Genomic DNA, 12,021 nt, shown 5'->3' with positions numbered 1-12,021 from the left:
GTCAGATCAATAAACTTGCAAAGTTATGATGGTAATTCAACAGATACCCCCATTATGGCCAAAGTTCATTGACCTTTGACCTTGGTCATGTGACCTAAAATGCGCACAGGATGTTCAGTGATACTTGATTACTCTTATGTCCAAGTTTTATGAACTAGACCAACATACTTTCAAAGTTATGATGGTATTTCAACAAATACCCCCAATTCGGCCAAAGTTTATTGACCCTAAATGACCTTTGACCTTGATCATGTGACCTGAAACTTGCACAGGATGTTAAGTGATACTTAATTACTATTAAGTCCGAGTTTCATGAATCAGATCCAAAACCTCTTAAGTTTTGATTGTAATTCAATAGATTCCACCAAATCGGCCAAAGTTCATTGACCCCAAGTGACCTTTGACCTTGGTCATGTGACGTGAAACTCATGCAGGATGTTTGGTGATACTTGATTAACCTTATGTCCAAGTTTAATGATCTAGGTCCATATATTTCCTAAGTTATGATGACATTTCAAAAACTTAACCTCAGGTTAAGATTTTGATGTTGATTCCCCCAACATGGTCTAAGTTCATTGACCCTAAATGACCTTTGACCTTAGTCATGTGACATGAAACTCTAATAGAATGTTCAGTAATACTTGATTAACCTTACGGCCAAGTTTCATGAACTAGGTCCATATACTTTCTAAGTTATGATGTCATTTCAAAAACTTAACCTCAGGTTAAGATTTGATGTTGACGCCGCCGCCGTCGGAAAAGCGGCGCCTATAGTCTCACTCTGCTATGCAGGTGAGACAAAAACAAGAATTAGCAGAATCACTGTGGGTCTATACTGCATGCATCGTAGAATTAATGTTAGATCTTCATCTTCATCATTAAAGGCTACATGTATCTAATATAACAGATATTGACTGATGGGGTGTGTAAAATAACATTCTTTGGACCACCTGAAGGATTCATATTTTCCATCGTGATCATATTTCCCTCAGCACTGCATGCTTCCGGAAAATACAAATCTGTCCAAAAATACAAATCAGTCAATAATCTGTATAATAATAATTTATGTAGCAATTAATACAATTGCTTCTATAAAGCTTAAGCACAACTACTCTTATAGGGCACTCAAGCAATCAAGAAATTTCTTCCTACTGGGTACCCATTTTCTACATCTGTTTTGAGAGCGGCAAATGTAGACAAACGCCTTGCCAAAGGATGCAAGTGCTGCAATAGAATTTAAACTCTAGACCTTGCGTTCAAAGTCTGGTGGCTTATCCACTGAGCCACAACACCTCTACGTTTTATGTAGAGATTTTCCACAGGAGAGATTATAGCTGAAGCAAGTGCCGTGGAACATGACCACCCATTTCCTTACTACTGAACAAGTAGAACACAATCAACCACTGGCTTTGTGTCACTCGATGTCAATGGTCTCCAAGTTAACAATCTTTCAGAGTAAGTGGATACAGAAGTGTATGGGTTAACAGGCTTAGATGTCTATAAATTCTTCACTGAACATGGACTTCATAGTCAAAACATGCTATCTAATGTAATCAATAGCTCAGAAAATATGTTCATACATACAATCAGACAGCTAGGGAACTGATATCAGAAACACCCTATCCTAGGGACAGGAGGATGATAATAAACCCCCTTACCTGCCATCTATCATCACCTATTGGTTCGTTCCTGCGTGACTAACCACCAGTACATATTTATAGTTCAAATAGGGGAGTTATATCTGTAAACCCTATCCTAGGGATGGGAGTATCATTTAACCCCTTACCTGCCATCTATCATCATGCATTGGTTCATTCCTGTATTGATGACTATCCACATCCACATGTATGCTCTGCATCTCTGATGATGACCGGTGGATTCTAGTATGATAAAAACAAAAGATAAACAGGTTATCAATGTACCGTGTTTGCTTAAATGAAAAGATTCCCCCCTCCACCATTTGTAAAACACCACTTTCATTCAATCACTATTGTAGTTCAATATGACATACAAAAGTGTATATGAAATATGAATTGTTGATTTTCATTAGCTTTGCATCAGCTACATGATTAACGTGCGATACTAAATCCATCACCCCCCCATACTTGACTCTCTATGACTACGTGTAGTACAGAAAGACTTCTATACACGAGGTTCACCTTCACTGGAGGAAAATGCAGAAGAACTGACTGAAATAACTTGCTCTCATTTCTTCATTACATCCCACTGTTCTTACCTTCTATTATCCATGTTTGATTGAAACCTTGTTGTGACATTGCTTCTAGAATCCATCCTCCTTGCTCTCTCCTCTTCCTCCTCAATCTCTATCACACAGTCTTCAATCTGAAATGAACAGAAATATGAACTTTAAATCAATCTAGAGGAGCTGAAACTGAAAACCATTAGAAAAGGGGATAAGGGCCATGAATGAGGGGGGGTGAAACAAAATCCAAAAGAAGGAACTACTCATTTACAGGAGAATCAAGAGACTAGGGTAAGAGACAGGCCAGGGTAAAAAATTAAATTGGGTTGGAATTGACTCATCCTATATAAATACAGGCCACATTTTTTTAAAGGTTATACTACAAATGATGCTATTCATATTGCTATAAAGAATACAAACTTGGTACAACAAAATGGTTAATGATTTAAATAAAACAGAATATTATGAGGAGCATGAATAGGAAATGTTAACTCTTTACCAGCAATACATAATTCTAGTTACCATTAACAACATAAAACACATACTTCAAACTTTATCATTCAAGCCATGCATATTAAAACAGGTTACAAAATTAACAATTGCATATTAACTGCAAAGAAATCATATTATCTGAAGTATCAAACATATAACACAAAGGCATATGTAATCATATTTTGCATTTCTGGAAATATAAGGTATATTTATTTCATTGACAATTGATTTCAAAAGTATGGTAAAGTTACAATGAATATACATGTAAATTTAATCATTTCATGCTCATGAAATATCCAAAGACTTATTTAATCAGCTTTTTGGCAACATTAATATTTTTCTGCATTTCGTTATTTTCTGCATATTTTCTTCGCTTTTTGGTAAGAAATCTCTAAACATGGTGTACAGTTTTATGCTGGAAAATCCCTAGACATGGCCCCAACTAGCCTTAAACATGGGTCCATATTCTCCTCCAGTTTTGGGTGATATAATTTTTTTCTTCTTTTGCTTGTCAAATTTTTTTAATCAATCCTTAATAATGGGTACCTTTTTAGCCAAAATGACCCGTAAAGATGACATGGATTTTTAACCTTCAGCTGCACACCCCTGTCCAAACCAAATCTAAGTACCTCCTCCCCCCCCCCCCCCCGGGATATTTACTACCATGGTCAATTTGTCACACATTTGAATGGGAAGATTTATTAAATAAAGAGGCACTTTCATTAAAGATCCATTTTCCTGTATTCAGGATTTCCTACCAATGCAAAATGTATGGATCTCTGTTATCTTTCCACACTTTTTTTCTACATTTTTAGGGCCCTAACAGGCAGATGTCTTAACTGTGCAAGTTTAACCTTGAATGAAAACATGGCTTTCATGACAGCTTCAATTACATCCATAATGAGATATTCATATATCAAGGTGACAGGGCAATTTGCCAATGTCATTCATGTGTCACATACACAAAAAGTGTAAGTTAGGCGACAACAAAGGCAATGCAAATCTGTCTGTATTACACACAGATGTAAAGGGTAATAATATATACATTGCATATACAGCTATGAAGAGTGCTGTATTCAAGGCTCAAGGATTTAATTACCAAGAGAATACTTTATTTAGACAGACAGAAGAGAAAGGAGGAAGCAGGCATGAAAGAGGGTAGGGTTTGGGGAGACTGGAATCAAAACTGGATGGAAGGATGGGGTGAAAACAAAGACAAGAAATATGAGAGAATATAGGAACATTTAAATATTATTGAGAGTGAGAGAAAAAAGAAAATAAAAAAAATAGAAAGGTTGAAGTAAAATAGGTTGAGGGGGTGAGATCATGCAATATATCATGTTTTTTTTTACATATTTTCCATTGCTTATTACTTTAGTTATTATTATTATTACTAGTATTATCAAAATGATTATTAAATATCATTAGCATTATTATCATTATTCATTCTTATTATCGTTATCATTAATATGTGGCAGCCATAGCAATAGGGTGTGTTTTGCTTGTAAACATAATAAATCAATCCTTGACGTTTCCTTTAAATCAGTCAAACACTACAAATATGTTTACAAAAATCTATTTTATACACATATGCAGACACACACACACATTAAAGACTTTCACAGATTATCATTATCCTGGGTACTTCTGCAAAAAGAGTTGCATTTAAATGCAACTAAAAAAAAATCAAGCATAAGTCCCTAATATACACATTTTATTGGTTAAAAATCAAGTTGCGACTGATTTTTTGAGTTGCATTTGATCACAACTCTTTCCGAAACAAGCCCCTGATCAAAAACAATTTGTATTACAAAGGGGAACAAATGATAGAAATCATAGAACATAAATTTTAGAATATTATTTATTGCTCCAAGCAAATGTTAAGCACATAGACAGCATTAAACAATATTTACATATATAACAGAAGCACAATCAGGCATATAACTGACCAATATTGGTAGCAAGATTATATTGCATTTAGCAGACTAGAACTACAGTTAGCACAAGCAAAAGCAACCCACATTCATATTGATATAATGTTATGCACTTTCAACTATCTCTTTAAACTGCACACTTAGCCATACTGTAGTACTGCAAAAATCAAATTAATAGCTTTTCGTGTACATCAAGCAGAAATACACATGTAACCAACAAAAAAAGACATTTTTTTGCATTGAAAAATTGAATTTGTATCTTTTTTATATCTTAATTCTCCCTGGTTTTTGAAGCATCCATGAGAAAAATGTGAATGTTTCTAGAGTGCAGGACAAGAAGTTGAAAATGTTACATTTGCTATGTTCCGGTACTTTATACTGGAAATCATTAGTGATCAAAACAAGAGATTGCATAATGAGATTAATGTAATATGGCAGTGAAGTAGGCCTCTAAAATACGTACATTGATTATTTATGCAATAAAATATATCTGGGCTCTGTAGCATTTAATATATCATTAATGGTAACATTGCCTCGATAACAACCTGGGAATATAAATCCAAATCCTTTTGACATGACCACTGATACCCTGTTGACTGGCCTTGGAGATATGTTTGTGTTTTTCTCCCTCAATTGTAAAACAATATAGATATGTGCACAATAGAAAAGTAGCACTAAGGCCTGGCAACTGCCATGGTAACATAACTCTCAGTAGACAATCAATTCAAGGATTCAAGATGATCACCAATGATTCAGTTATCATCAATGATAAATATTATGCAACCCAGATCATTCAGACATTTGCTTTAAGGCCACCGCACACCTTACGACTGTTTGCGATCTGATTTTAAAACAAATCACACTTTGCTCATTTTCTGAAAATGTGAATGGAACATATCATTTTATTTGAGGTTAAAATTAATTGAAAAAATACTAATATAACCATTTTGAAAGATTGCAAACCTTTATTTTGGAGTAAAGGCCATATTAGTTTCAAATTGTAGCCAATCGTACGACTGCTATGATGTCATTACGACTAGATATTAAATTCGCTATTATTCTATGAAGGATGATAGCATAGTCACAGATTTGAACACAGGTATTTGTACGATGATTTCGAACATTACACAGTAAGATATTCCAAGTCTCAATATTAACATCAAATTGTACAACATTTTATTCTGAAATCGGGTCGCAGACCAATAATAAGGTGTGCGGTCGCCTTTACAAAACATTCAGCACACCACAAATCAGTTTCTCACTCTCTTTCTTCCTTGATGTAGTCTATCAATCTGTTCATCCTTCCTAAGTAGCACCTTGTCCAATCTCTCTATCTCCGCCTCCAGGAGATCCACCTGGAGTCTAGTATCCTTCAGCTCCCTCTCCAAGGCCTCTGCATGCCCCTCGAGCTGAGCAATACGCTCCTGGTCCTCCTGGCGCCCTCTATAGGCTCCATTAAGCTAGGAGATACACATGGTGCACAGGCTACACTTAATAGTGTAATAGTGTGTCATCATACCTATACACCTTATGTTCTTTATATACCCTATTATAGTTAGTAAAACCTGTTTGCTACCTTCATAATTTAAACTATTTGCTAAAATAAAAATACATATAAATGCTGCAAATTTCGCTAACAAAGATGCATGAATTATCACTAGGACAAGCGAAGTCCTTTAATTTCTACTTCAAACCCTGATAAGCCCACATTATACTATGCACCTCATGCTTCCCTAAATGTCAATCTCAAGACACTATTACAAATTAATATCATTAGTTTTACGAAGGATGCAATATACATTTTATTTGTTGTGGAAATAAAACGAATGAACATTATAAAGAATTTTTATGAAATCATCACTTTTCTAACAAGAATCGACCATTTTCACAATGTCAAAAGGTGTGATAAAACATTTGGGTATCATTAAGTTATTGAAATAAATGGAAAGAAGTTTATGCACACCAAAGACAATAATTATAATTGGGGATTGTGAGTATAAGAAACAAATAGCAAAAAAAAGCAAAGTAATTGGTCATATTGATCAATGCAATTAATCATAAAGCTGTCAAGATACTGGTCCTTTCGTTGTATTATCATGGATTTTGCAGAGTACGATAGTTATTGTTCATTTTCGAGAGACAGCTTCATTAATTGCCTACTGGAACAAGATGGTCCTTATGCAGAACCTATGGGAATGTCGAAAAATCCCTGAGGGAACAGGTTGTTACCTAGCCACTTTTGAAATACATTTCTTGATGCATAGTCAAACTTGTTGAGGTAGCCATCTATCTGAAGGCTTTTTCAAAGGCTTCAATTTTCGTTTCAGCATCAATCTTAAAATGAAGCTGCTTCTGGGACAAATCTCACTAGAGGGCCGTTTCGTAAAGCTTTCGTAAGTTAAGAGCGACTTCAAGAGGGACTAGTAAACCTTTCTTACGCGCTAAACCATCACCAATGAATATACCATTTACCACAAGAAAGGATCACCAGTCGTTCTTAAAGTCACTCTTAACTTACAAACAGCTTTATGAAACACCCACTAGGTGTCAAGCTATTAATAATGCAATTTGCATTATTTTTGTAAACTCAGAGCAGGTTTAGGAGCTAGGGAAGGCAATCTACATTATGCTTCCAACACCCACACCAAAATCACCCCGACTACTTCCTCTACCTAAATCTGCTAAACTTCAGAGCTAGAAATTTGATAGATTAGAATTCTTAAATCCTGTAGTTAGTTAAAAAAAAGATTTTTTTTCTTACCATCTTTGGTGATCCATTCACCACGATGCTGAGCATACTCCTCAAGACACTCAACTGAGATTTGACCTTGTCACCTATCAACTCTGACCTCCGACCTTCATCCAAGTCCCCATTATCATCCTCCTCCTCGTCATCATCATCTAAGTGAACCCCTGTGTTAGATGCAGTAGACCAGGGGGTTGAGGATGCAGGGTAACGGTGAGTGGTGGTGGACGGGTGTACAGAGTGAAGGACACTGGATGCATGCATGATACCAAGATCAGTGAGGGGTAACCGGACTAAAGAGTGCAGCTCTAGGATGATGTGGGTGAGTGTCACATGAACCCAGTGAAGAACATCCTCAATCTTCAAAGAAAAAATGAAAGGAAATGAAGAGAATTCAATTTATTTTCATAACTGAAATTCCTCAAAACCAATAACTAGTTAAGTAGAAATTAATAAAATATATAGTAGTCAAATCCTATTTTCTACAATCCTTTACTGGATAATAAAAAGATGACTGAAATACCACCTTCCTTTATAAAGTAGATGAAACTAATCTCAAATAATGACTCTATGGATTACATCACTACTTGCCCTGTGAAATATGCAATGCAAAATAAGTTTATCACAAGACTCTAGGGTATCAGTTATTTGGACAACATATCTTTAACAATTTCTTATCAACAGCATGTTGCATAAGTAGAAGAAACAGACCAAATGACATGACTATTAGTAAGTGCCTGTTATTGAACTAGTAAAGCAGTAAGTTTTAAGATGATACCTGTCTGTATTTCATGTGCAAGTCTCCTGGCTTTGGACTCCTGCTAGGAGATGCTTTAGGAGTCTCCAAACTGGTAATGTCTGCATCATCATCATCCTCTGCTGCTTCACCTACTGCTCCTTTACTCCCTCCTCTTCCTAGAGTTCTTCCTCCATCCCCTGTTCCTACAGTTGTTTGGCCTTTAGGCTCAGGAGTGAGGAAATCTGTGCCGCCTCCTTCTCTGACTCTGCTTGCAACCATCTCAGCTCCTCTTTCACTTCTTCCAAACACATCGCATCCTTCAGCATCACCGCATTCCTCCTCCTCCACTCCCTCTGCCTCATCTTCGTTGTAACTCTGTTGGTATCCCATGCCAGCCAACTCATCGGCCAAGCTTAGTCCTTGGTTTAAACACTGTGTTGCCATGGGCACCCCAAGTATCATCTGCTCCTCCTGATCCTCATCATCTCCACCGACGATGAAGCCACTCTGCATTTTATCATCTTTATCACCACCTACTTCCACATCTCCCCCAAAACCTACCAGGGTACTTGACGACTCCAACTTTACATCGGGCATAGATGAAGAGACTTGTGACAGCTCATCAGCAAGGCTCAAAGTATTTGCATGTTGAGCTGCATCTAAAGAATTTGCCCCGTCCTGTTGTGGTGTTCCAGAACCAATGAAGTCCCCTTGATGCCCTCCACCACCAAATCCAGCTTCTGTCAGCTCATCAGCTAAGCTAGTCTTCTTATGATCTGAATGATCATCCTGCAATTGATGACTTTCATTCAAACTTTCTCTATCAAGTCTTTCTACAAATTCTTCTAAGGTTTTCTCATGCTGGGGAGTGTTGTCAGTGTCAGTTGCATTCATTTCATCAGCTAAGCTCATCTCCTGCATCTCTCTGTTCTGGCCCATCCTCGAGGATTCCATCTCTCCTAGAGACTGAGCTAATTCCTCAGCAAGACTCATCTGCCTGCCAAAGTCACGACTACCAAGGAACTTGGAAATCATCACATCGGCTTTGTCATCGACTTCCAGATCTTCTTCCGAGCTCTCATAGCCTGTTAGTTCTGCTGTCTCCAGCTCATCATAGAGGGAGCTACTGCAATGTGTATTGGCACGTGAACGTGCAGCCCCAAGCTCTTGCATCGTTTCATCATGCAGACGACTCAAGTCTCTAAGCTCCGTCTCTCTAAATTGCAACTGTAAAAGAAACAAGTTCAATGTAATACTATGTTATTATGATCACTCAGTATATGTCACAAAAATTATGATTCATGCAAAAGGTCATACAAGCAAAATTACATCACATTTTGATTTTGTATTTTCACACTTTGACACTCCGTTTCGCAAAAACTGCTGTTAATGTTTTACAACTTGAAGGCATATTTTTTTCTACAAGATTAACAAAAATGGCAGATAATAGATGCATTAAAATGAGACTCTTGACTCTCCTTCTCATCCTTATTCTTTTCCTTTATCTTCTTTTTCTTGTTTGTTGTCTTCTTCTTCATCTTTTATTTTAAGTAAGCAAGCTATAATGCCTCCTTAAATTATGAGGATCTTACAATACAGTAGTACCAGGTATAGTACCAAGGACCAGCAGGTATTGGTTCTAACATGTATAGGTTGTGACTCTTGTATACAAGTCCTATATTTAGGAGGCATGGGTCCTACACCTACCCTCTGTTCTAGTTCAAGAACCTGTTTCTCCAGCATCATGTTCCTCTCTTTAGCCTCCTCGACCTTTGACATCATGGTCATGTGTTCACTGGATACAACAACAATCCTCTCCCTCAATGAACCATTCTCTTCTTTCAAGACTCCAACCTAAAAAAGAAATAATGAAAATAACACAAACAAGAAAAAACCTTCAAACAAAGAGATAATTCATGGCAACTAGGGGTGTATATGTTTCATAATTTGAGTAAAGTTATTTTAAGTAAATATAAACAGGGGTGTAAATTAACTTAATGGGATAATCAGATCAATTGATATTGAAAGATCTGAGTTAGGTGTGAACTAAAGTCATGCTTAAATGCTGGCATGCATATGGTCAATCTCATTGATGAATATGAAGTAGTGCACATCCTTTGGCATAACCTGATCAATGCGGTGATGTGTTATATACTGCACACAACTAAGAATTTAAGTGCAACTTCCAGTCACACCTAAAAGTTCTTGTGAAACATCCCCTTGTGCACATTTTCATCAGAGTTTTAAGAAATTTTTTACATTAAAAGTGAATGGGTGTTTAAAATTTATTTGTGTGTAAGAGAGATTTCTATGCTGCATTTACCAAAGTCAATGGAACTGCAATTAAATTGAAGTTCATTTTGAAGTCTGTTTCTCTAGTCTTACGGAGAGCAATCTGGAAATGCATTCTAATTCTTTTTTAAAAGAAATATCTGGCATCAGAAATATTCAATAAGATAAATTTGAAATTGCCTCATCCCTTATTACTCTAAAATTTGAAGGAAAGTGTAAATGGGTGCATAGTTTGCAAAACAAAATCGTCTTCTCCTTCTCTCTCTCCTTCCTTCCTTTTTCCTTCTTCCTACCTCCATTCTAAGTTGCTCTGATTTCCCAAGACTTGATTCATGATGAAAGAGTGACATACTCTCATTCTGCTTTTGAACTATTTCAAGACGATCATGGATGTTATTACGTTCACGTGTCATCTGAAACAAAAAAAAGAAGCAATAAAAATACATGAAAATCATTATGAAATGAGATGCTTCATTATCAAAACCACAACCACCACCACCATCATCATCATCATGATTATCATAGCCATTATTCACATTATCCTTATGTTATTATTATCAACTGAATAACATTGTAAATATAGCTAACATATCATATGTTTCAAATTCCTTCTCACGTTGGATGAAATGTAGTAGATCAATGGTTTCAACGATGAAACATTCAAGGTTTAAATAGTACAATACACAAGAAGATAAACAGAAACATACTAACAGAAAATATCAAGAGCACCAAAACAATTTAATTGATTTAGGAAAGTATTTTCATGCAAATAATTCACCAGTAACAGTCTAGAGTGACTGTAAAATGGAGTGGGAAATCAAATTTTACTCCTGTTATACTGAATTTAGATTTAAATGTATTTAGATGAAGCATTTATATTGAATTCAACTTGTCAGCCTACAGGCTTTATTGAAATGAGATGAATAATAAATCAAAATGCAAAGAGATACTGGTGTACTGTCAGACATAACAGAATTCAGGGAATTCATGTAAAATACATTGACAGTAGTGAGGAGGGGTAATGAAGAGAGAACAGGATGGGGAGAGGGGGAGGAAGAGAGGGTTATAAAGAAGAGGGAACAGAGGGGGGGGGGATATCGGAATATAGCAACAACAAAAAAGAGAGGAGAGTAAGAAGAGAGAGGAAAAACTGATGGACAGACATACAGACAGAGATGTGTTTATACATCAAGATGTAATTCTGCACATGGTCCTATGAAACTTGCTTCATACTATCGTTAAGCCATCCCTCTCTCTCTTCTTTCTTTTTTCTAAGTCAGAAATTGTGTAAAATAAGAAGTGTTCAACCTCATATTGCACAGCTATAGATGTCAAATTGGGCAAAGGAAAATACAATTAGAGGGAAGTGGATGATGATTGTGTATACATGTACAAACAAAAAGTGTGCTTGCATATATATGTATAAACACTGAAAAGAAACCACATTAACAAGAATGCAGTATAAATGGTATACGGAGAATTGGGTCAACTTGAATGCAATAATAAGCAAGAGTATTAATGTAAGAAATCTGTTTAGTGTTTTCTTTCAACGGTAGAAATGATGCAGCCCCAATCATAAACGCCAATTAGTATCGAACCTTGAGGATCTTGAATA

The 12,021-nt window shown here is 36.2% G+C and overlaps 1 protein-coding gene across 4 annotated transcripts in view; it reads right to left on the bottom strand.

Moving 5' to 3' along the window:
- The window catches only part of LOC121408989, a 37,907-nt gene that overhangs the window by 1,591 nt on the left and 24,295 nt on the right, over nt 1-12,021 (bottom strand). For 3 of the 4 annotated variants that reach the window (XM_041600749.1, XM_041600750.1, XM_041600751.1), the window contains exons 5-11: nt 10,700-10,819; nt 9,822-9,968; nt 8,154-9,341; nt 7,391-7,735; nt 5,892-6,089; nt 2,237-2,343; nt 1,787-1,880 (exon numbers count right to left, since the gene is read on the bottom strand). In XM_041600749.1, coding sequence (XP_041456683.1) covers nt 1,787-1,880; nt 2,237-2,343; nt 5,892-6,089; nt 7,391-7,735; nt 8,154-9,341; nt 9,822-9,968; nt 10,700-10,819 — 2,199 coding nt within the window. The remainder of the gene's footprint in view (nt 1-1,786; nt 1,881-2,236; nt 2,344-5,891; nt 6,090-7,390; nt 7,736-8,153; nt 9,342-9,821; nt 9,969-10,699; nt 10,820-12,021) is intronic. The other variant, XM_041600752.1, reaches the window with a different exon arrangement.

Source organism: Lytechinus variegatus, chromosome 2 (genome assembly GCF_018143015.1).
Source record: "Lytechinus variegatus isolate NC3 chromosome 2, Lvar_3.0, whole genome shotgun sequence".
NCBI classification, from domain to species: Eukaryota; Metazoa; Echinodermata; class Echinoidea; order Temnopleuroida; family Toxopneustidae; genus Lytechinus; species Lytechinus variegatus.
This window is presented reverse-complemented; position numbering and strand designations above follow the sequence as displayed.